The 25377-nt window shown below is 48.2% G+C and overlaps 2 protein-coding genes across 15 annotated transcripts in view; both read right to left on the reverse strand.

Annotated features, from left to right (window-relative positions):
• Positions 1 to 243: 243 nt before the first annotated feature.
• On the reverse strand, positions 244 to 22752 carry CPNE9 (copine family member 9). 2 transcript variants are annotated; one of them, XM_065884589.1, is made up of 21 exons: positions 22532 to 22599; positions 21936 to 21976; positions 21771 to 21817; positions 21574 to 21677; positions 21089 to 21125; positions 20865 to 20867; positions 20530 to 20606; positions 16764 to 16827; positions 16544 to 16647; positions 16242 to 16346; positions 11961 to 12002; positions 11118 to 11193; positions 10958 to 11011; positions 10472 to 10533; positions 9692 to 9738; positions 8559 to 8740; positions 8200 to 8327; positions 3413 to 3515; positions 2890 to 2947; positions 2443 to 2516; positions 448 to 633 (listed from the first exon to the last, which is right to left on the reverse strand). In XM_065884589.1, exons 1-21 carry the CDS (start codon positions 22597 to 22599, stop codon positions 448 to 450), a joined length of 1662 nt encoding a protein of 553 aa, XP_065740661.1. The 2 variants fall into 2 exon arrangements, with proteins under 2 accessions (XP_065740662.1, XP_065740661.1); XM_065884590.1 differs by lacking the exons at positions 16242 to 16346; positions 20865 to 20867 and having other exon boundaries at positions 244 to 633; positions 22532 to 22752.
• A 1154-nt stretch (positions 22753 to 23906) lies between these two features.
• MTMR14 (myotubularin related protein 14) overlaps positions 23907 to 25377 on the reverse strand; it is a 43442-nt gene continuing 41971 nt past the window's right edge. For 11 of the 13 annotated variants that reach the window (XM_065886125.1, XM_065886126.1, XM_065886124.1 and 8 more), the window contains one exon: positions 24323 to 24503. In XM_065886125.1, the coding sequence (XP_065742197.1) occupies positions 24323 to 24503 (181 nt within the window). Of the gene's footprint in view, positions 24504 to 25377 lie in introns of all 13 variants that reach the window. The other 2 variants (XM_065886117.1, XM_065886118.1) reach the window with 1 other exon arrangement.

Consider the following 25377-nt stretch of genomic DNA (forward strand, 5'->3'; position numbering starts at 1 on the left):
TTTGGAGGTCAAGAACACCTTTTAGAATCTGATAAAAGCTATGGGCCTCTCCCCTCAGAAAAAATGTACACACATAAAGATTCACTTGTTCCTTAACGTATTTGAAGAATGTCTCAAGTGTTAGATGAATGTGTGTTAGGATGGGGATGAACCCTAGCTGAAACTGTCCTTGCCCCCTCCTTCTCTTGGTGTGGCCCCAGATCCTGGGTCCCTCCCTCCCCAAGACCCATGAGACAGAACTGGAGTAGAGATCAGCTTTATTATTGGCATGAAGGCAGGGAGTGCCAGGCCCTCCTATGGTTGAGGGGGCAGAGGGCTCGACCAGCCAGTACCGATCCTCCAAGCTGGCCTTCCAGTGAGGTCCAGGGTTCCAGGTGCCTCTGGCTTTCAGCAGAAGCAGTGGGTGGGCAGGTGAGCAGGCTGCTAGGCTTTGGATAGGTGGGCTATTCAGGGATGCTCTGGAGCTGGCGTCGGCCTGGGGTTGGCAGGGGGTGGAGGGCGAGGCTGGATGTCCCTGGTGCGCATATAGGACAGTAGCTGCTCTGGGATCTCGGCCAGCACGTCCTTGGCTAGTCGGGCCATGCTCAGCACCTGGTTCCCTGACCGGTCGACATAGTCTCGGAATGGGACGAACTGGGACAGGCACAGACAATCAGATGTGGGTGGTGGACAGAAGAGAGGGGAGTGGGGAAGGCAGCAGTAGGGAGGCTTCCTCTTTGACCCCCTAACATCTCTTTCCAAATATCACACTATCTCTCTCCCCCATCTTGAGGAGCTTTCTACATTTGCTTTCTCTCCACCCACTTTTTTTTTCACCTTCTGTTCACCCTCAACCCACTCTAATTTGGCTTCATGTAGTCTACTGAAACTGCTCTCGCTAACGATGTCAACAGCACCATTTTCCCAAACTAGTCCAGAGGGCAATGATTGTCAGCCTCATCTTGCTGACTCCTCTTTAGCTTTCTATTACATTTGACCATAATCTTCCTGAACACTTCCCCCTCTTGACACATTACATTCTTCTAGATTCTCCTAACTTTCTGGATGCCTTTCCCCCCACCCTCACCCCCAGTCCTCTGGGTCTACCTAATCTCTAAATCTGGTGCCTTCTCTCTCTCAGTTCTCTTCCTGGGTGATTTCATACACTTCTGTGACTTTACAAACTGTTCCCTGGATTAAGAGATACAAACTACTATGTATAAAATAGATAAGCAACAAGGATATATTGTATAACACAGGGAATTATAGCTTTTATCTTGTAATAACGTTTAATGGAGTATAAACTAAAAATACTGAATCAATATGCTGTATACCTGAAACATATTGTAAATCAACTATACTTCAATTAAAAAAAAAAAAAAAAAACCTGTTCCCTGATGACTCCCCAATTTATACATCCATCCCTGACCTCTTTTTTAAGGCCCAGAGCCACATATTTACTTGTCCATATCACATCTCCTTTCATTGGTCTTAGATACCTCAAGCCCAATGTGTTTACAACAGAATTCTAGGCTTTTCTGCCAAATCTGCTCCTCCTCCAGCTTTCTCTTTATCAGTAAATGGGATTATCACTCACCCAGTGGCTCAGTATAGAAAACAGAATCATCCTTGAAGCCCTGCTCCCTGTCATCATTTAATCAAATCTTCAACTCTTGGAAATTTTTCTTAAATAATCTTTTGAAACTGCTTCTTCTCTCCATCCTTACTGCTTCCATTCCCATCCAAATCCCCTGTACTACTTCAAAGGCTTCTTCATTAACGGGTCTACCTGCCTTCTCTCTTGCCCTGCTATAGTCCACCGTCCTGCAGCATCTCTGCATGTCTTAAAATGCAAGTCTGACCACCCCACTTCTCTACGTAAAATCCTTCAAGAGCTTTCCAGTTCTTTTAGAACAAAGCTCTGAGCTTCACCATGACTGGCAAGGCCTTGGCTTCCTCTTCCTCTCACTCCCTGTGATCCTGCCACCCTGGCCTCTTGCCCTCTCCATGATTGGGCAAGTTCTTTTGAGCCTAAGGGCCTTCTCACGTGCTGCTTCTCTACCTGTAATGCTTATACCTCCTTTAGATTTCAGCTCAAATGTCATTCCCTCGTAGTAGCCTTCCCTGACTACCCTACCTAATCAGGTCCCTGTTATAGGCTCTCATTGTGGCATTTGCTGTCCCTCTGGAGCACTTATCACAATCTAATGAGATGTGTGATTATTATTGGTTGCCTCCACTAGAGGGCAGGAGCCTTGGAATCTCCTACACTATGAATCCACGATGGCTGCAGCAACCTGCCTGTTATTCAGAGTTTGTTGAATGAATGTAGGTAGGCTGAAAGAGTGAAGGGAAGAAAGGCAGGTGATTAAGAAGGCAGTAAAGGAGAACAGCTGCTAACTTAGCCTCTCCTTCCCACCGTGCCTTTTGACTCCATGACTTCCTCTCCCGGGTCAGGTCTACCTGAACGATGTCCCGCTCTGCATAGCGTCCCCTAGAGGACACGCGCACATCATCACCATCCAACTCTTCCATTGCTGCGGAAAAGACACCCCTCAGCTGATTGGCCTTTCCCACACCAACCCATGCTGCCCCCTCCCTCTTAGCTCCCCTTTGGAGTCATCACGAGAATGCCTAACGGTTGTATCAAAGTCCTACAAATATTAGGCATTGTAATGGAGTTATTATTATGCCCTCCCACGCATTCCTTCATCCCAGGAACCCCAGGAGGGAAGTATTTGTATCAACAGCCTCGGTTATGATGAGGAAACAGGTTCAGAGAAGGTCTGTGACTTGGCCAAAGTCCAGCACAGGCATCCATCCTATCTTTTCTATGAGGCAGGCCTGGGTGCCCAGATCCTCCCCTATTTTCCCGTTATTGGTCCCACTCATGGACACCCTCCATCTTACCCTCAAACATGGCTGGTCCCACACCGACAATAATGATGGACATGGGCAGTGAGGAGGCCTGTGAGGGAAAGAGGCATGCTTACTGCCCATTATAAAAGACTCGGGTTCTCTACACTTAGGGTTTCTGTTCTATAATGCAACCCACTGTGGGTACAGGTGTCATCTGGCCCTCTGCACATTATCTTGTGGGAAGCGGGACTTAGTGAATCAGAGCCAATGCTGATAGTTGAGCTACTGCTATTGCTGGGAATAGCAAAGTCCTTTGCTTTTTTTGGCCACGCTGCATGGCATGTGAGATCTTAGTTCCCCAACCAGGGATCGAACCCATACCCCCTGCAGTGGAAGCAGAGTCTTAACCACTGGACCACCAGGGAAGTCCCACAGTCCTTTGCTTTTGTGTCTGCTGCCAGCATCCATGAAACTGGCAGGTTGACTTGTTAGCTTGCGTGTAGGGTAAAATCTCAACCCCTTCACGGTTATTAACAGTGACCCCTCCCTTCCAAGCCCTCCTCCTCAGACTCACACTGACAATGGCCTCCTTGGTCTGTGTCATGTCAGAGATGACCCCATCAGTGATGATGAGCAGAACATAGTACTGAGAACCATCAGAGATCTTGGCTGCAGCCCTGGGTGAGAGGCCAAGATCAGAATTCAGCTGAAAGCCCAGAGTTCAAAGGAATGTCCTGTCCCTAAAACTTCCACAGCCAGCACGTAAGCAGTGGTCAAGGACTGGGGCTTCTGAAGCTCATGATCCTTCCCCAGACCTGGCTGCCTGCCCCACCTACCATCCCTCCAGTTACATTTATAGAACACTCACTATAGCAGGTACTGTGTTTAGGCACTGGAGGTACACAGTGAGAAAAAACAAATCCATCCCAGTCCCCTTGAGAGGGGATGCTGATCTAAGAATCACAGAAATAGCTATAGAATTGCACTTGTGATGAGAGTTGGGATAGAAAGAGACACTGCTATGACAGTGTCCTGTAGGGGATCTTGACATGGCCCAGGTCAGTGAAAGCTTCTTTAAGGAAACAATGTTTGAGGATAAAGGGGAGGAGGACGGAGAAGAGGCTAAGTGAAGGGGGAGAATTATTCCAGGTCGAAGGAACAGCATGGACAAAGGCCCCATAATGGGACTGGAGGAATCCTACCCTTTCTGGAGCCCAGAAAGTGAAGGAAGCAGAGTGGACCATGTGACTGAAATGAGGTGGGGCCCAAACCACACAGGGCTTTGTTGGCCCTGGAAAGATGTTGGTATTTATACAAGAACAAGACCAAAGACTGAAGGCCTCCTTTCTTCCCTCTCTCACCCATTTCTCCTCTCTCCCTTCTCCCCTCTGCTGACCACATCCCATTGCCTAGGCTTCTGGGTCCTCAGCCAGTCTAACAGCTGCTCCCAGAGCTCCTTTCCCTTCTCTCACTATCAGTCTTTGAATCCAAGATTTTTTGATCTGAAAAGGACTTCAGAAGTCATTAACTCTAGTCCCCTTATTTTACATATAAGAAAAACGAGACCTCAGAGAGCACAAAGGCCGTGGCAGACCTGGTCTCTTGACTTCCAGTGTCGGGCCCTGTGTGGATTGGAAAGGATGGAGTTGCACTCTCCAGTAAGGTAGCCTCTATTGAAATTTATATTAATTAAGTTAAATAAAATTCAACATTCAGTTCCTTGTTCCCCCTAGCAACTTTTCAAGCGCTCACTATCTGTATGTGACTGGTAGCTACCATATAGGACATCACAGATACAGAACATTTCCATCATTGCAGAGTGCTGTTGGACAGTGCTGATATTTAAGCTTGATATAAAGAAGGAGGAAAGCGTGGTGAGAGTGGAGAATTCAAATAGCTCCAGTTCATTTTGCCCAGGGCCCAGGGTGGGAGTGGGCCATGATCCGTTCCTGAATCCTGGCTGCAGCCTCCTCATAGGCTTGGGCTGGTACTGTTTCCTGTCACTCACTCGTTTTGCCAATAATCATTGCACACCTGCTACGTGTCAGGCCAGGCACCAAGTCTGGTGCTGAGCATGCAGCAGAGAATTGGACATTGTCCTGCGGGGTGATGGATGCTTTCACCACTAAGATGCAGTGAGGTTAGGGCTTTGAGGACATGACATCTAACCCAAGACCTGAAAAATGAGTAGGAGTTAGCCAGGTGGAGGTGGAGGTGGGGTGGGGGGAGGAGGGGAGGGTAAAGGGAAAGTGTTCCAGAGAGAAGGAATAGCACGTACAAACCAAGAGAGTGTGTTCTAGGGGGTGCACGTGGGGCCACGGAAGAGAGATGAGGCTGGAGCAGTGGGCAATGGCCCCCTCATGAAGGGATTTGTGAGCCAGGGCATTGGGGGGCATGGAAGGGCGTTGGGCACGGGAGGTACATCTTTGGCTCCCTGCCGATGCCTGGCATTCCCAAGGCCATTTAGACCTGGAGCTGGGTGACTGGCTGGGGAAGGCCAGTCTGTGCCCCACCTGGCTGTGGGGTGGGAAACGACAAAGAGTCGTCCGTGATCATCAAAATCACAGCCGCACTCTTGACATACGTGATCTAATTTAATCCCCACCACCATTCTATGAGGTAGGCACATTTTTTATTCCAATTTTTTAAATGAGAAAAGCGAAGTTCAGAGACATTAAGTAGCATCCCCAAGGGGTGGTGCAGCTGGGGTCCAAGCCCACGCTTGAACAACTGAACCTAAAGCCTGAGCTCTTGATTCCTCCAGTCTTCCTTCCAGTCTGCTCTCTGGATACTCCTCTGTACACACTGCACATTCTGCTCAGAGTATACTGTTCACTGTTTACCGAGCTCACCCTTCATACCTCTGTGCTTTTCACATGTGGTTCCTGCTGCCAGGCCTACTCTGTGCATCTTCCTCTGATAAAGTCCAGTTTGCCCTCCGCACCCAGCCAAGCAGTCAGTCCCCTCTGTGACTAGACTGCCTTGGGTCTCTCAGACTCTCCTTCTCCCTCTGCCTTCTAGGATGCCACCCACCAAGACGGGCTGTCTGCCCTTCTAAATGGGTTCTCACATCCCTGAGGGTACCAGCATGTGTACCAAGGGGAACCCAAGGTCACAGGATACCGGAAGCACTCATTATACTATATGATTTGGTGGATAAAGCTAGATGACTCTAAGTACACTTAAAACACCCCCCCCCAAATTATAGCAAACATGGACACAATATCAGAAGAATGTAAATTTGCATGCATTTTAAAGATAAAATATGGGGATTTCAAAGACATTTTAAGCTTGGCTGCTTTCAGCTGTGCCCCCAGTTTCCCCTAGGGGAAACGGTTGTTTGCCTTTGCCAACAGGTAACTTGCTGGAAAAGTCTGGGAAGCTCCGGCCTACAGAAGGTAATGATTTGTTTATATTTCTGTCTCCTGCACCGAGGCAGGAGATCTCAAGGGCTGAGCCTAGATCTGATTCATCTGTGAGTCTCTAGTGCCCCAGCAGATAACTGAGCACACACAGATGCCCTTAGAATAGTAATAATGATAATAATAGTACCAGTAATAGCTAACACCTATAGCACTTACAATGTGGCAGGCACTGTTCTCAGTGCTTGACAAATATTAATTTAGTTAGTCCTCACAACAGCTCTATGATACTATTCTCCCCATGTACAGCTGAGGAAACAGGCATAGAGAGGTTAAGAGTCTTGCCCAAAGTGACACAGCTAGTAAGTGGGAGAGTGGGTGTAACTTAGCTAGTCTAGCCCCACAGCCCACATTCATGCTACATTCTCCTTTATGGAATGTTGACTGACTGACTGAATGAATGAGTGAACTTGCCCAAGATAATATTTAAGAAGTCTGTTTAATAACAACAAAAAAATGTGCTCAGGTTCCATTATTAAGTGAAAAACTCAGTAGTGAAATATTACATGTAATTTGACTGCCATTATGGTTGCATAAGGAAGACTGTCAAAAACTATATATACATCCACATTCCCATGGGCCGTATTCTGGGTGATTTCTTATTTAATTTCTCCATCCTTGAAATTTTCTACAGCAATGTTATGTTACTTTTGTAATTAAAGAAACTATTATCTCACTACGAATTAAAAAATAACTAATCTTTATTAGAGAAAAGGCAAGTCTCTGGACATCCAAGTCTCCCTGAAATCCTTCCACTTTTCTTCTCTTTTTTTGTTTCATCTTTTTACTTTCAAGTTTTCTGAGGTACTTTGTTTTCGATGGGTCTCTTCTATTTAGCATACTACGGTTTACTTATTATTTTTTATTCAATCAGAAAAACTTTAGGTTCACTGACATATGTTTGGTTTTAGTTGTCATTTTATTTTATCTGCATTTAAGAAAATCCTTTGTTACATGAGCTGGATTTTCTTTGCATTGTGTTTTTGTTCTGAAAATTTGGAGTTACTCTTTTGTTTTTAGAAGTTACTCTTCTATAGTTTAATCTGCAACTTAAGCTCATTTTAATCTACCATGAGCACTTACTATGGGGCACACACTGTGCTAATCATTCCTTTTTTTTAAAGAGTTTGTAATTTCTTTTTTTTTTAATTAATTAATTTTATTTATATTTATTTTTGGCTTCGTTGGGTCGTCGTTGCTGTGCGCGGGCTTTCTCTAGTTGTGGCGAGCAGGGACTACTCTTCGTTGCAGTGCACGGGCTTCTCACTGCGGTGGCTTCTCTTGTTGTGGAGCACGGGCTCTAGGCGCGCGGGCTACAGTAGTTGTGGCTCACGGGCTCTAGACCTCAGGCTCAGTAGTTGTGGTGCACGGGCTTAGTTGCTCTGCGGCATGTGGGATCTTCCCGGACCAGGGCTTGAACCCGTGTGCCCTGCATTGGCAGGCGGATTCTTAACCACTGGGCCCCAGGGAATTCCTAATCATTCTTATATTGTTATCTAATTTTAAATTTCCAATAACCCTATAAAGAAGGTACTATGGTTATCCATTATTACACCTATTTACAGGGATGAAATGGAGGCTTAGAGAAGCTAAGTTGCTTCAGGTCACATGGTTAGTGAGTGGTAGACCTGGGATCACTCCCAGGTCTGATGCCCAAACTTGTGCCTTACCCACTGTTCTGTAGGCCCTTCTCTCTTCCCCAAACTTGAGGCCTGGGTTGTTGTTCCCAGGGAGTGGGGTTGGGGTAGTTTGTTGACACCCTTTCTACCTCAGAATAAGGCATTATGTAACCTCTTTATAACAGAGCCTGGCCAACACTGAAAATTTCACCTTCTCCCCAGAGCCCAAATTCACCCAAGAGTGGTCCTAACTGTTCTTGGGAAGTCAGTTCACTGTCTGGGTCCCCTTAATTTCCCCCAGCCCCACCCAGTTTCCTTACCTGGCCACCAGGTTGATGACAGGGGCGAAGTAGGTGGGCCCGTAGAGCTGCACCGTGCGCAGGCTCTGGAAGTAGCTCTCCAGCACGCCCTCAATGCCCACACAGTTGGGGTCCTCATCATTGTTGTTCTGTCAGGGAAGATGCCCTGCTGGGCTGATCCTAGCTCACTCTTTCCTTCTTGCATCGCTGTCTCTCAGAGTCCCCTCCAACCTGCCCCCTCCCTGCTCTGCCACCTTCTCCTAGCTCCTCCTGCTACTTGGCAGGTCCTTGACCCTTAGAAGAGACATAAGCAGAAGAATTTGTCAACTTGGGTGGGCCAGATGCCAGGGCATGGAGTCTAGGCTCTGGCCATACCGTACCAGGGGGAACTGGTGGGAGATCCGTCCCTCGGGAGGCAGCTTGGCCCCAAAGCCGTAAGCTGGGAACAGCTTGTCACTGTCATAGTCCTGGATGATTTCTCCCACTGCCTTGAGGGCCATGGCATAGGCGCTGAGCTGATAAGGACTCATGTAGTGCAGGGAGGTGGGCTGCAGGGGATTCCCTATAGGGAAACAGGAGCCCCACCTCATGGTCATCTTGATGATCTATTAGTTCACCTGCCTATCATTGTATGCATCCATCCACCTATCCATTCATCCACTCTTTACCCATGTACTCCCTCATTATTTTACCCAGTCATCCAAATGTTCATTTATCCATCTATCCATCCACCAACCCCTATATGTATCCATCAGTTCATCCACATACTCATACATCCGTTCACCCATCCACTGGCCATAAATCCACCTTTCAGTCTACCTATTCATATCCATCTGTCTGCTTCTCCATTCTCTTATCCAACTATCCACCCACCTAACCATCCATCCATCTATCCATCCATTCACTTGTTCACCTGCTATTTCTTTTTCTTTCCCATCCATCCATATAGCCATATTCTTTCATCCATCTATCCATCTCTATCCATCCCTATCCATCCCATTCATTCACCTGCCTGTCTATCCTCATATGGATCCATTCACCTGTCCACTCATCCATTTCCCCAATTTAAACATCTGAGCATTTGTCCACCCACATACCAGTTCATGCATCCACCTGTCTAACCCACTGTACTCACTCATTACCCATTTGCCCCCTCTGTTTATAAATCTATCTACCCACCCAGTCATCCACCCATTTACCTATTCATCTCTCATTACACTCCTATTCCCTCCCATCCATTCATTTACTCATCTGCTTCTCAAGCTATGTAGACCTATCTATCCTTTCAACTTTCTTTGATCCATTTACCCACTTATTTTTCTGTACCCTCTCCTACCATTACATCCAGTAATCTCCTCACGACACTCCTGCCCCAGTATGAGCCTGACTGGGCCTTGCCTCAAGCCTGGGCTTTCTGGGTAGCTTAACTCTTATTCCCAGGTTGGAATCCAGGCCAATCCCTAGTGACTTCTTTAGAATTCCTCCGTACCCCATTCCCCCATCCATGCCTCACCATTGGAAGCTGTGAAGTCAATGGCTACTGTGAAGTTCAGCTGCGTCCTATTGGGGAAATAGATGGATTGAGAAGTGAGGGACTAATAACTTACTATACCGGGATTTCTCAAACACTAGTATGCATACGACCCACCTGGGAATCGTGTTAAAATGCAAATTCTGAACTGGATGGTCTGGGTGGAGCCTGAGATTCTGCATTTCTAACAAACTCCCAAGTGAGGCAGATGCTGCTGGCCCACTGAACACACTTTGGGTGGCAGAATTAAATGCCTGCTGCGTGACATAACATGCGCGATGGAATTTAATGTAACCCTTACTATCGTCCTGAAGTAGTACCTAACAGCTCCATTTGACACTGGAGAAAAGTGAGGCTTAGAGAAGACAAGTACCTTTCTGAGGTCAGCCTGAGTCCCCTAAACCAAGCAGGATGTCCCCTACAGCCTGCTTATCGTTTCCCTCTTTCTTGGCTTCTCCCTCTTGCCGGGACATATCTTCTCCCTGGGCCCCAGTAAGGTTACTGGGGACACCTTTGAAAACCACTGGTCTGTCATCTTCCCAGGGCGGGCTGGAAGCTCGGGTTGAAAGGCAGCCCCATGGAGAGAACTAAGATGGGCGGCACTCTGCACTTTATAAAGCACTTTGTAGTCTGCCACGTGTTTTAAAGTTTATCCTCATGATCTCTTTGGACCCTGACCATTAATGAATAGTAAAACTGAGGCTCAGAACTGGGAGTAACTCATTGCTGGGCTTTCAGCCAAAAGCTTGGCCTGTGACTCACCCTCCCTTGATGTAATCGACAAAAGTGAATTCAGAGTCCACAGAAAAGGAAAGCAGCGTCACCTGCGGGACAGAAGAGGCAGCCCTGCTACTTTGGAAAGTGTAGTTAGGGTAGAAAAAGGGAAAGACGCACTTGATTTCACCCCCTATCCCACCCTGTCCAATTTCTGAAAGGGCAAAAAGCGGAAGCTGTCAGAAACATTTGGATTTCCAAAAATATATTAAATTGGGAAATATAACTTAGGTTTTCCCCCAAAATCTGCAAAAGAGTAAATTTCAAAACACTTTCCTTAGGTGAGAGAAAAAAAAATTAAAAACAAAACACAACAAAAACTTAAATGGTGCCACCTTGTATCCAACATTACTATATCCAAGTAATCTGTGCCAACAGCTTTCCCATACCCTCAACATTTGCCATGTCATGCTATGTCAGTGGAGATAGAGACAGAAGGATCCAGGGAGGGACAGGGCTCTAGGGAGTACTCACAGTTCCCGAGTTGACATATTTCTTCTTCTTACATTTCTTCCGAGGGTTAAGTACCTAAGTGAAGAAGATAACAGTGATGGTGGGAAACAGGATGGGAACCACAGACTGAGCACACCAGGATGGAGGGCCTGGGCAACCTGGGCAGGGCTGGAGCTCTCACCTCATACACTGTGAACTGGTTCTGGGCCTTGCTCAGCTCTCTGTAGCTGGTGGTAAACTCACCGATGAAGTCGTGACTGCAATGAGATCAGAGGTAGGTAAGCAACAACTGCTGGTGGTTTGGAGACATCTCTGAAACCAGTCTTTTTTTTTTTTTTATTTAAATAAACCATTAGAGTACTGGGAGGTAATCTCATTAGTTTTATTTTTTTTATTTATTATTATTTTTAAATTGATTTATTTTTTGGCTGCATTGGGTCTTTGTTGCTGCTCGCGGCTTTCTCTAGCTGCAGCGAGCGGGGCTACTCTTTGTTGTGGTGCGCGGGCTTCTCATTGCGGTGGCGTCTCTTCTTGTGGAGCTCAAGCTCTAGGCGTGTGGGCTTCAGTAGTTGTGGTGGGCGGGCTCAGTAGTTGTGGCTCGTGGGCTCTAGAGCACAGGCTCAATAGTTGTGGCGCACGGGCTTAGCTGCTCCACGGCATGTGGGATCTTCCTGGATCAGGGCTCAAACCCGTGTCCCCTGCATTGGCAGGCGGATTCTTAACCACTGCGCCTCCAGGGAAGCCTGAAACCAGTCTTTTATTTCCACTGTCTGTGCCTCTACTTGGGCTGCAGGGCACTGGGGCTTGGGCTAGAAGGGGGACCAAGCTAAGGGGAAGAGAAGGGAAGAGACAGTGTACCAGAGAGACAACTGAGGGCATCAGTTGTACCCAAGGTCTTGGCATCTGTCATCAACCTTTCTGGCTCCCAAGGCTACTTTGGGGTTCCTAGTGAATGTACTACATATTTCAGGGAACTGTTTGTGTTAATTATAGGAGAGGGCAGTACTATGTGGGGCAGTGCTACCTTCCATCCCGGTCCCAGTCGTACACATCAATCTTCACTGTTCTGAAATGCAGGAGATAAACGTAGGCTGGGTGTGTATGATAAATCTGAGACACCCCCACCCACTTAACTATACATAAATCATCTTCCAATCCACCCATCTGTCCTTCTATCAAACTTCCTCCTATCCGTCCTATCCATTCATCAGTCCAGGCACATACCCAACTATCTACTGCCACTACCACTATTACTACTACTACTACTGATATTTATACTGCTGTTACTATACTTTACTCTTGACTTTTTTTTTTTTTGGCTGCACCACATAGCTTGCGGGATCTTATTTCCCCAACCAGGGATTGAACCCAGGCCCTCCGCAGTGAAAGGGCAGAGTCCTAACCACTGGACCGCCAGGGAATTCCCTACAACTTACTGAGTCTTACTATATTCCAGGTATTGTTCTCAGCACTTTCACAGACTAATTTAATTTAATAATCATTCTATAAAGTAAGAACTATTGAGATAGCCTCATCCACCAGAGGGCAGACAGCAGAAACAAGAAGGACCACAATCCTGCAGCCTGCAGAACGAAAACCACAATCACAGAAAGACAGACAAGATGAAAAGGCAGAGGACTATGTCCCAGATGAAGGAACAAGATAAAACACCAGAAAAACAACTAAATGAAGTGGAGATAGGCAACCTTCCAGAAAAAGAATTCAGAATAATGATAGTGAAGATGATCGAGGACCTTGGAAAAAAAATGGAGGCAAAGATCAAGAATATGCAAGAAATGTTTAACAAAGATCTAGAAGAATTAAAGAACAAACAAACAGAGATGAACAATACAATAACTGAAATGAAAACTATAATCAATAGCAGAATAACTGAGGCAGAAGAATGGATAAGTGACCTGGAAGACAGAATGGTGGAATTCACTGCTGCCGAACAGAATAAAGAAAAAAGAATGAAAAGAAATGAAGACAGCCTAAGAGACCTCTGGGACAACATTAAACGCAACAACATTCGCATGATAGGGGTCCCAGAAGAGGAAGGGAGAGAGAGAAAGGACCCGAGAAAATATCTGAAGAGATGATAGTCGAAAACTTCCCTAACATGGGAAAGGAAATAGCCACCCAAGTCCAGGAAGCACAGAGAGTCCCAGGCAGGATAAACCAAGGAGAAACACACCGAGACACATAGTAATCAAATTGACAAAAATTAAAGAAGAAGAAAAATTATTGAAAGCAACAAGGGAAAAACGACAAATAACATACAAGGGAACTCCCATAAGGTTAAAAGCTGATTTCTCAGCAGAAACTCTACAACCCAGAAGGGAATGGCATGATATATTTAAAGTGATGAAAGGGAAGAACCTACAACCAATATTACTCTACCCGGCAAGGATGTCATTCAGATTTGACGGAGAAATCAAAAGCTTTACAGACAAGCAAAAGCTAAGATAATTCAGCACCACCAATCCAGCTCTACAACAAATGCTAAAGGAACTTCTCTAAGTGGGAAACACAAGAGAAGAAAAGGACCTACAAAAACAAACCCAAAACAATTAAGAAAATGGTCATAGGAACATACATATCTATAATTACCTTAAATGAGAATGGATTAAATGCTCCAACCAAAAGAAAGAGACTGGCTGAATGGATACGAAAACAAGACCCGTATATATGCACTTCAGACCTAGGGACACATACAGACTAAAAGTGAGGGGATGGAAAAAGATGTTCCATGCAATGGAAATCAAAAGAAAGCTGGAGTAGCAATACTCATATCAGATAAAATAGACTTTAAAATAAAGAATGTTACAAGAGACAAGGAAGGACACTACATAATGATCAAGGGATCAATCCAAGAAGAAGATATAACTATTCTAAATATATATGCACCCAACACAGGAACACCTCCATACATAAGGCAAATGCTAACAGCTATAAAAGAGGAAATCGACAGTAACACAATAATAGTGGGGGACTTTAACACCTCACTTACACCAATGGACAGATCATCCAAACAGAAAATTAATAAGGAAACACAAGCTTTAAATGACACAATAGACCAGACAGATTTAATTGATATTTATAGGACATTCCATCCAAAAACAGCAGATTACACTTTCTTCTCAAGTGCACACAAAACATCCTCCAGGATAGACCACATCTTGGGTCACAAATCAAGCCTCGGTGAATTTAAGAAAATTGAAATCATATGAAGCATCTTTTCTGACCACAGAGCTATGAGATTAGAAATCAATTACAGGGAAAAAAACAAAAAACACAAACACATGGAGGCTAAACAATATGCTACTAAATAACCAAGAGATCACTGAAGAAATCAAAGAGGAAATCAAAAAATACCTAGAGACAAATGACAATGAAAACACGACAACCCAAAACCTATGGGATGCAGCAAAGCAGTTCTCAGAGGGAAGTTTATAGCCATACAGTCCTACCTCAAGAAACAAGAAAAATCTCAAATTAACAATCTGACCTTACACCTAAAGGAACTAGAAGAAGAAGAACAAACAAAACCCAAAGTTAGTAGAAGGAAAGAAATCATAAAGATCAGAGCAGAAATAAATGAAATAGAAACAATAGCAAAGATCAATAAAACTAAAAGCTGGTTCATTGAGAAGATAAACAAAAGTGATAAACCTTTAGCCAGACTCGTCAAGAAAAAGAGGGAGAGGGCTCAAATCAATAAAATTAGAAATGAAAAAGGAGAAGTTACAATGGACCCTGCAGAAATACAAAGCATCCTAGGAGACTACTACAAGCAACTCTATGCCAATAAAATGGACAACCCGGAAGAAATGGACAAATTCTTAGAAAGGTATAACCTTCCAAGACTGAACCAGGAAGAAATAGAAAATATGAACAGACCAATCAGAAGTAAGGAAATTAAAACTGTGACTAAAAATCTTCCAACAAACAAAAGTCCAGGACCAGATGGCTTCACAGGTGAATTCTATCAAACATTTAGAGAACAGCTAACACCCATCCTTCTCAAACTCTTCCAAAAAGTTGCAGAGGAAGGAACACTCCCAAACTCATTCTATGAGGCCACCATCACCCTGATACCAAAACCAGACAAAGATACTACAAGAAAAGAAAACTACAGGCCAATATCAGTGATGAATGTAGACGCAAACATCCTCAACAAAATACTAGCAAACAATCCAACAACACATTAAAAGGATCATACACCATGATCAAGTGGGATTTATCCCAGGGATGCAAGGATTCTTCAATATACGCAGATCAATAAATGTGATACACCATATTAACAAACTGAAGAAGAAAAGCCATATGATCATCTCAACAGATGCAGAAAAGCTTTTGACAAAATCCAACACCCATTTATGATAAAAACTCTCCAGAAAGTGGGCATAGAGGGAAACTACCTCAACATAATAAAGGCCATATATGACAAAACCATGGCAAACATCATTCTCAATGGTGAAAAACTGTAAGCATTTCCTCTATCAAGAAGGATTCATCTATCCAACCAAACATCCAGCCATCTGACATTTGTCCATCTGATCATCCATTCTTCTACATAACCATCCACTTATATGCCCATCCATCCTGCTACCCACTCACCTATCTTCATACTGCCCATTTGTTAGATGATATGGTCAGCCTATCCATCTACTTTACACTCATCCACCAACTAATTCATCCACTAATCCATCCATTCCCTCTGCATCCATTCATGTGTCTATCCATCAATCTACCTGTCATTCCACCTGTTTATGCTCCTGCTTTTTCAGTCATCCCTCTGCCTCTCCAACCAACTCACCAATCTCTCATATACCCATTCATCCTCTCACACATTTAGTCATCCACCCATTAATCCACCCATCATCTGTCCATCCACTAATCCACCCATCAGTCCACTCATCCATTAATCTGCTATCCATTCATCCATCTCCCTCTACCCACCCACCAGTCCTCTTATACACCCATCCACATACCCATCTAGTCATGCACCAGTTTATCTATTCATCTGACCACCCACCCATGTATCTGCTCACTCATTTGTTCATTTGCCCTTTCATTCACCCATCCATCCATCCATCCATCCATCCATCCATCCATCCATCCCCCCGTTCATCCATGTGGCTATCCGTCTGCTTCCCCATGCACCCATCTCCATGTCCAAAACTCTGTCTCACTGAGTAGGATCCTCCAACACTATTATGACCCTTCTACCTTCATTCTTGGGACCAGGAACACCACTCTCACGCCCTTGTCCCCTTACTCCTTAGCTTATGCTGAAGCAGACCTGTCATAGTCTCCATTGCACAATACCCGCACAGGGATGCTGAAGGGCTGCCACACAGGATTCAGCGTGTTTTTCACAACCTCCGTCTTGTGGCAGATGGTGAACCTGGAGAGGACAGGAGGATTGGAACCTGCCTTTGGGGTAGGACTGAGCCCAGAGACAGGGCCTGATACTCTTGGAGATTCAAGCACATATCAGGCACTGCCTTGAGTGGATTCTGGGCTCAGGTCCCGGTGGAGTCTAAGATGTCCCAGCCTAAGAGCCCTAATGGGCCCATGGTCACAGTGGGGGCAGTGACTCACGTGCCATCCTCATTGCTCCTATAGAACACAAGGAAGGGGTCTGATTTCCCAAAGAAGTCCTTCTTGTCCAGCTTGTTTGCACACAGCTGCATGGTGGCAATATCCTATGGATGAAATTGGGCTATTGGCACTCAAATTGCTCACAAACTCAGACAGCCCACTACAGGGAGTTTGGGGAGAGAAGAGAGCCTCCTGGGTCTAGTATGTGGCCCTTACTGACCCGACAATTGCTAAGCTCCTCTGCAGTCAGCAATATGGTCCCACACTTCTTGCCTGGTACACCCCTGGAAGCAGAAAAAGCCTCTTTGTGAGGGGAGAGGGGAGAGTAGGAAACAAGAATTGGGGTGGCCAATCTGGGATTGGGTAGGTCAGGGGATCCAATCTGTCATTGACTGACAGTCCCGAGTATGTCCACCTCTGTCCTAGGTGGCTTCTGGTGGGGAAAGACCTGACTTTGACTGGGGAAGGTTTCTAGTCTGGAAGGAAGGGGTTAACCTAGCCTACGTGGACACATCATAATGGTAGCATAGGAAAGACATAGGATTTAGAGTTCTGGGCAAGTTATTTTCCCTTTCTTTGGGCCCTGGTTTTCTCTTTATGTAAGGGGAATCTTGCCCACCTCTCAGGGTTGTGAAGAGATCAGAATGAATGCCTGGAAGGAAAAGCAGTTGGTAAGCTTGGTAGATATGAAGGTGGTTCTCTTTCTCAAAGCAGACTCTTCATCTACGATACACCAGACACTGTTCTAGGTATGAATTGGCCAGTTGGCACTTTCCAGCTCTGCTAGACCCTGCCTTCAGGGAGCTTCCAGGGGAAGGTGGGATGTCAAAGCCTATAGGCAAGTAGAGCATGATGTAGCGATCCTAACAAGGGAGAGGAATTGCTATCCAGATCTGGAGCAAAAGGGCTGGTTTGTTAGGTCAAAGATGCTGTGCTTTCTGAAGACTGTGAAGAGTGAGATCAAAAAGTCCAGGGCAGCCTTATCTTCTTCTGACCCAAGAAGGGACACTTCCATGTGCCCGAAGGGTGCATACCAGGATACCCATCCCCAACTTGCCTTGGGTCTCCAAGCAGTCAGGGACCCTGTTGATATGGGCCTGCAAACCCTAACCCCCATGGGATCCAAAAGTGTGGTAGAGAGGAAGCTAGGTTAGGAGTATTCTCAGTTCAAGTTTTGACTCCAGCTTGCTATGTGGTTTCCCCCATCTTTAAAATGAGAATTTGAACCATTTCTTTGGCTCCTTTGATCTCTGACTCTCTGTGCTTTAAAAAGACAGAGTGTAATGAGTACAGGGACTCTTCACCTGCACGTTCAGAGCCGAGTCGCTGATCCTACTGCCTTCTCACTGTTCTTTGCTTCCTTAATGTTCTCCCTCATCTCATCACCCAGTGTGAATTCCAGTCTTTCTGGACTATAATAATCACTCCCTTGCATCCTACTTCTTTTCCCTTACCCTCTCTCACTTCTATATACTTATCTGGCAGAACCACAGCCCTAGTTAAATCCAATTCTCTGCCTAACCTGTATTACACCTGTGCAACTGAATATGGCCAGAGGAAAACACACATTCATGCTAATTGCTTTCATTTTAAATGTGTGGCCACAAACCTCAAGAGGGTCCTTAATCATACCGTACACCCCGAGTCCCTTCACGTTTCCAGTTCTGCGAGATGGCAGTTTCACTCTTCCTCCTCCCTCCTCAACCCGCAAGCCTCCTCCTCCATCCTCACTCTCAGCCAATGACCTTGTTTCCTACCTCACTGACAAAACTGAAGCAACCAGAGGAGAATGTCCACAGACCCACCACGCACCTACCCTGCCTCCAGTATCTTCTCCAACACGAGGCCTTCCTACCGTTGCTATAAATGCCTATCCATGTGCCTATTTACCCCTCCACTGTGTGCTACTTTCCACACCCTCCCTCTTGCCTGCACAGGGACGTCACTCTAGCAACTCTCCCCCCCTTTTTTTTTTCTCTTTTGGCCACACCACATGTTATGTGGGATCTTACTTCCTCAACCAGGGATCGAACCCACACCCGCTACATTGGAAGCATGGAGTCTTAACCACTGGACCGCCAGGGAAGTCCCTCCCCTCTTTTTATTATGTCAAATTTTCAGTTTCTACTGGATCATTCCCATTAGCATACAAATGTGGTATAATTTTTCTCATGTTAAAATATTACAAACCTATTCTTGCTCTCACTTCCCTCTCCAGCCACCCCTCCTTTTCTCTTCTCCTCTTTGCAGCAAAACCGCTTGAAAGATTCCTAATTCCCATTCCTCTCTTCCATTCTCTTCTAAACCTCCCCAACCAGGCTGTCACTCCCATCTCTCCTTCAAAACTCTGCTTGTCAGCGTCACCGGCGACCTCCATCTAGCTAAACCCAATGGCCAGTTCCCGATCCTCACCTTACTTGACCTGCAGCAGCATTTGACATGGTTGGCCACTCTCTTGTCCTTGATAAACATCCTTCACTTTGCTGCCGGGACAGCACCACCTGTTCTCGGTTACCCTCCCATTTCACTAATGATCCTTCTCAGCCTCCCTTTCTAGCTCCAATTCGTGGAGTCCTTGATCTTCCCTCTCTCCTCGCTCCCTTAGTGATCTCATCTAATCTCATGTCCTTAAAGAGCACCTAAGATTCACGTTTCTTATTGCCTATTTGACATGTCCACTCAGATGTCTAATAAAAATTATGAATTTCAACAGGTCAGACTGAACTCCTGGTTGACTTCCTCCCACAGCTTACTCCTCCCTCACTTTTTAAAAAAAAAATATCATCGTTTATGGCAACTCCATCTTTCCATTTGTTCAGGCCAAAGACCTTGGTATCATCCTTGTCTCCTCTTATCCTCTCACATCCATATGCGATCTGTCTGGAATCTGTTGGCTCCACCTTCAAGATACATCCAGAATCTGACCAATTCTCCCCTCCTTCACTGCTAGCACCGTGGATTACTTCTACCTTTGTCCACCCAAGGTTTAGTCTCAACCCGGCAGCATCCTTTGAAAGCGAGTCAGATCATATCAGTCCTCTGCTCAGAACCCTCCAGTGACTTCCAACTCAGAGTAAAAACTGAAGTCCTTACAGTGGCTACAAGGCTCTAACTGTCAATGCTCCAAACTCACCTTCTCCTTTCTTCCCCCTGCTCACGCACTTCCACCCACACTGGCCTCCTTGCTGCTCTTTGAACACATCAGACTTCTGCACTGGCAGTTTCCTCTGCCTGGAACATTCCTCCTCCAGATATCTGCACAGCGCACTCCCTTACTTCCTTCAGGTCACTGCTCTGAAGTTACCTCTCTAGGAGGCCTGCTCAAGCATTCTGTTGGACACTGCAGCACCTACCCACCCAGCATTTCCAGTCCCCCTAATTCTGCTCTACTTTGTCTTTATTCCTCAATATTTAATGTCTTCTAATATATTATGTAGTTTACTTATTTATTATGTCAGTTTTGTACTGTTTTTCTCCCCCTTCTGTTATATAAGCTCCCTGAGGGCAGGAACCTTTGTTTTGTTCACCACTGCAACCCAAGCCCCTTGAACAGTGGCTGACATAGAGTGAGTATATGCCCAGTAGTGTCTGTGGAATGGATAAATCCCTGGTGCCTAGCACAGGGTATAGCATACAAAACAAGCTAATAAATATTTAGTGAGTGAATGTAATGTAAATTCCAGAGAACCTGATTTAGTGAGGAAAGCTTCCTGGAGGAGAAAGGCTTGGAAGTGGACCTTAAAGGTTGAATCAGACTTAGAAAAAGAATGAAAAGGGTGAGGAAAGAGAGAGACAGAAGATCCGTCAGGCCTGAGACTGACTTGAGCAAAGCCCTGGAGGTTGGATTTTCCCGGGAGGGTGATGGAAGCCACTGAAGGCCCCTGACCAGGGGAATCCCAGCCTCCATCAGTACAGGGTCGGCTGTGTCTTTAGGAGGAGCATTTGGAGGCCCACCCTTCCCCCGCTCCCCTTCAGGTTCAGCTCACGTGAGGGGTCGCTCTACTCGGCTGCCCTGGCCTCCGATCACCTCTCCCAGGGCCAGGAACGCTTGTCCCAGGAAATCCTGCGCCGGGATACAGAGTCAGCGGGGCGAGGACCGGCTGGCGGCGCAGAGTCCCAGCCCAGCCCTGGTGACGCTGCTGCACTGACCACGGCGACTGGAGGCAGCGGAACCACGCGGCCGGGGCTTTAAAGGAGGCGCGGGGTCCCCAGGAAAGCTGCCCTTCTTGGTCCTGCCATCACTTTAAGCCAAGATACCATCCCACCCCTCGCCTTTCACACACCACACATGTCGCCCCCGCCCAGCCCCGTTCAGCCTCACCTTCTGAGGGTCCCAGCAGCAGTCGAGAAGGAAGAGTAGCAGTGAGTAAGAGGCACAGGCGGGAAACCAAGGCAGGAGCAGGAGAGGAGGGCAGGGAGGGCAGGTTCGGGGCCGAAGAAGGTCGAGTCGGGTTTGAGGGGGAGGAGGGTTCTAAGGAGGGTCGTTTAACACACACTGAGCGCCGCCTGTGTGCCCAGCCAGCCCGTGAGTGAACGGTCGCTCACCGGTTTGGAGATGTTGGTTCTGGAGTCGACGTTGTACCTGGGAAGAGAGTGGGACCAACATGGGGCGGGGCTGGTGGGAGAGCCTGGAAAAGGAGTCGGATTTCGAGTCCAGGTTAAAATTGTGGGTGGAAGGAGGGGCAGCCTTGCACCCGAATTCAACCTGGACCTCCTTTGGGCAGGAGTCGGCGTCATTGTGAGTCAGACCCGGAGCGAGGCCAAGTCCGGGGTCTGCTGGGGGAAGGGTCACGTCAGAGGTAGGGCTTGGGAAGGGGCGTAGGGTTGGATCTGACCTAAGAGCAGGGCCAACCTAGACTTGTGGGCGGAGCTAAGGCTGAGCCGAGCCCTTCGGAGTGCTACAGAACAGGGCTTGGAGGTGGAGCCAGGCCGGGGTGGGGGGTGGGGCCCGCGTGGGGGCGGAGCCATCCGGAATTTCGGGCGGATCGAGGTCGGGGGGCGGTCCAAGCCAGATCCGGGGCGGGGCTCACACATCGAAGCGCAGGTTTTGCTTTTCCTCGAAGAAGTAGTCGAGGACGAATTTGCGCACGAAGTCTGGGTTCAGCGTGTTGTCGATCACCTCGGTCCGTCCGAACTGAATGGAGAGCGGAGAGTCAGCGCGAGGCCTGTAAGGGGGCAGGTGATTCCCAGGGGCGGCTCCGGACTGGCCAGGGGTTCTAGGACTTACCTCCCGCCACTCTTGGCTGGCCCGGCTCTGCGTGTAGAGCACCACCACTGCAGGCGGGAGCGGGGGCGGGGAGGGAAGGACTTCAGGTCGGCCCGCACCCCCTCCCCGCCCTTCAGTCTTTCCCGGACCCCAAGTTCCCTCCCTCCTGGCCCTGGTGCCGCCTACTGGGGTCGGACTTGGAGAAGGTGTCGAGGTCCAGCAGGTTCCTAGAGAAAGGGACAGACAGACGGACACGGGGTGGATCATTCTGGAGCCCATCGCCTCGAACCTGCCCAGAGATGGGCACCTGGGGAGGCACGGGGCTCACATCACACTCCCCTCCCCCGTTACTACCTCCGGCTTGGGTGTGTGTGTGTGGGGTGGGGGGGGGGGGGTGTGGGGGGTGGGGGGGGTGGGCCCGCGTTATCAGCACCCTGGACAACACCGGAAATCTCCGCCCAAGAACCGTTTCTCTGCGTACTGGACTGCCTCCAAGGGCCCAGGAAAGAGGGCTAGCCCCCAGAACTTTGCCCTCCTGGGGCGCAGATCCTACTGGACCCCCGAGACCCGTCCCTTGAAGCCGCAGGCTGAGCCCTCTTTTGTGGTTGGAGCTGTTCCAGGAAACCCCCTTCCCGAGTCCGCTAGCGACTCCCCTGAGTCTGCAGCCGCGATTTTCCTTCCCGAATGCTGCTTCCCCAGCGGTCTAGCCCCTCTCCGCGTTGAGCCCCGGAGCTGGGTGGTGCTGGGGCAATGCCTAGCCCTCCCCAGCGTGGCCCGCTCACCGGCAGGACACGGTAATTTCAATCTTGGTGGCCGGGACGCTGCGCTCAGAGGCTCCGCTGAGCGACATGGCTGGTCGGCTGGCCGGAGCTGCGGCAGGCTGCGAGACGGGGGCCGCCGGAGCTGCTAGGGGCGGCGGCGGGGTCGGCCCATGTGCCGCCGCGGCGCTGGCGGCGAAGGCTGCACTCCCTCCAGCCCTGCGCGCACTCTTGCTGCTCGCGCCTTCACTGTGGCCGGCGGCGCAGCGGCTCCAGATGGCAACACAGCCCCGCCCGGCCCTGCGGGTGGCCCCCACCCCATTGGAGCAGCCTCGAGCAGGCCAAAAACCTTACACAGATTCGAACTCCAACCCACAAGGTGGGAGAGTCCTCCCAGCGCGTTTCCCCGGGGCCAAACCCAGTGCCCCCCCACATCCCCGCGAGCTGTCCCCGAAGCTGAAGGGTTCCAGATACCTGGTGGGCGTTGGGGTCGATTCCTCTTCTTGAGCCGCTCGCTCAATCTGCTTCTCCTCCTTCCCACTCCCGTCCTCCCTCCCTCACTCTCTGAAGAGTTACACATTTGCGTGACCTTGGGCAAGTTACTTAACGTCTCTGTGGCTCAGTCAGTTCATTAGTAGAATGGCCATTAATAGCACCTACTCGGGGTGTTGTAAAATTTCATAGAGAATAATCCACAGAAAGGACTTAGCACAGGGGATTGTACACAGTAAATACTCAAGAAATGTTCACCGGCATTATTTCCTTCTTGGCATTCACACTGATGACCTCTTTTGTGTTTAGAGTCAGAGGTCAGTAAATGGTGGCTGTTACAGCACTGTGCAAAACCTTTTGTCCATGTCCTTGAACCTGCATGATTTCATGGTGTTAAGAGATGCAGACACACTCTGTGAGGATGCAACTCACTCCAGGTCACACGGTAGGTTGTCAGCCAGGTCCATCCTCCCCACATCACCTACTACCTCCAAAGCCCTGGAAGCCAATCCCTCACTGAACGAACGCAGGGGCTGCAGGTCACCTGTACCAGTCTGCTAAACTTGTTAAAAATGAAGATTCTCCCCACACCCTTCCCAGCTAAATGAAACTCAGCAACTTCAAGTCTGAATTTCAGGCAGCCCTGGAAATCTGCATGGATAAACAGGCTCCCTAGGGGTGACTAGGGCCCACTCAGGCCTGAGGACCACTGCTCCCACCTTAAGAGCCTGTGACTACATGTCCCCGTCTCACTGGAGACTCTCATGGCTCAGGAGTTAAGGGGAACACCCAAGTCTCCAGTTCCCTTCCTGCTTCATCTGTACCCCTCCCCCCAGCAAAAAGAAGGACAAGGAGAACCTTCTAAATAACTCCACAAAGACAGGAGCCAAATGATAATGCGATAGAGTAGCTGTTCAAAAAGGCTTTGATTTCATTTTGTGATCTGTGTCAAAACTGCCTCATTCTCAGCGCGGGTGACCCCTCCTCCCCAGGAGACGAGAATGGAAAGTGGGGGTCTTTTGTGAAGTCTCGGCCTCCACAAGGCCCCAGGGAAACCCCACATAGTTCTGAGAGTTGACAGGAATCCTGGCAAAGACTAAGGTGGGTGGGAGGCAGTGACAAGTAGGGTGGCGGACACCAGTCAGGAAGCTGGGGTTGGGGAGAACCCCGTCCTTGGCCCTGCTCAGCCTTGGGGCTGCCATGTGCATGATGGAGAAGGGGAGATTTCCCCCCACCTTGAAGCACCCCTTGGCTGGGCATGCCTTTGATTCCGCTTAGGGCTCAGGTGAGAGAGGAGCAGGAAGCTGTCATGAGCTGGCTGCCTCATAAGGTGCTGCTGCTGGTGCCCCGGAGTCCAACACCACGGACAAACTGCTCCAGCAGGCCGATGGCACCAGAGGGACTGGGGGCTGCTGCCCGAAGCCCCACTGTGCTGCTGTAGGCAGCCAAGAAGGCTGAGCGCACCTCCTGTAGCCGAGTCTCCCGTTCACTCAGGGCTGTAAGCCTGTGGAGGGAGGGAGGGAAAGAGAGAATTAATGCATTACCCTGGGGCAGGATCCAACATTCTCATCCTGACGCCACACTGCCTATCCTTCTGCATTCCTCAGTAGAAGGCCAGCATCTGCCCCGTGGCCATACTACCCTTGTGGTTCAGGCCCCAAATGTTTGGTCCTGTTCCTCTCTTAAACTCTCTCTCAGCTCTCAGGCTGCTGTTCCTACCTGAAGAGGCCAGAGTCCTCACCTTCAGTCACTGCAGTTCCCAGGTAAACAGCTAGGAAGGTGCTGGCTTTTCCAGCAGGACTTCTTTTCTCATTCTACCTGCTTTTCCTTCCCTGGCCTCTACAGGCACTTATCACAAGTCAAGAAGGGGAACAACAAGTGTGAATTCCACATAAGGCTGTCTGATGACTTGAAGAGTCTTTAATAGAAAAGGCCTGAGATACCAGCCACGCCCAACCTCTGGACTCAACCTCTGAAGTCTAGGGGTAGGAGGGACACAGAATTAGAGGAAAGGTCACAGACCCACAGGAGATGAGCCCTCACATTCCCATCTACCTAAGCACAAAGACCAGCCCTGACCACTAACTCACTCCAAAATTTCCCCTAAGAGACCAATCACTGGGTAACCCCTCCTGCAAATTTGTTAGAAGCAGCAGCAATATCCCCAGTTCCCAGGCCCAAATGACTTGCACCTAGGGCCTGGGGTAGCAATGGAGATACGAGGCTAAGTGAGCGTCCAGGGGTAAGTACGGGGAGAACAGACCCAGGGAAAACAGATTGGTGGGAGTGGGGTGTGTGTGTGAGAGAGTGAGAGAGTGAGAGTGAGAGAGAGAAGCAGCAGCAGCAGCAGAAACAGGTTGTAGGGCGAAGGCAAGTCA

Source organism: Phocoena phocoena, chromosome 10, assembly GCF_963924675.1.
Source record: "Phocoena phocoena chromosome 10, mPhoPho1.1, whole genome shotgun sequence".
NCBI classification, from domain to species: Eukaryota; Metazoa; Chordata; class Mammalia; order Artiodactyla; family Phocoenidae; genus Phocoena; species Phocoena phocoena.

Excerpts from the sequence above, each read along its gene's own strand:
- CPNE9 (XM_065884589.1), bottom strand. The coding sequence starts at position 22,599 with ATGTCGCTCAGCGGAGCCTCTGAGCGCAGCGTCCCGGCCACCAAGATT. Across the intron at positions 12,003-16,241 it reads TGCAATGGAGACTATGACAG|AACAGTGAAGATTGATGTGT; the intron begins GTCTGCTTCAGC and ends CCTGCATTTCAG. Across the intron at positions 11,012-11,117 it reads ACCAGTTCACAGTGTATGAG|GTACTTAACCCTCGGAAGAA; the intron begins GTGAGAGCTCCA and ends TTCTTCACTTAG.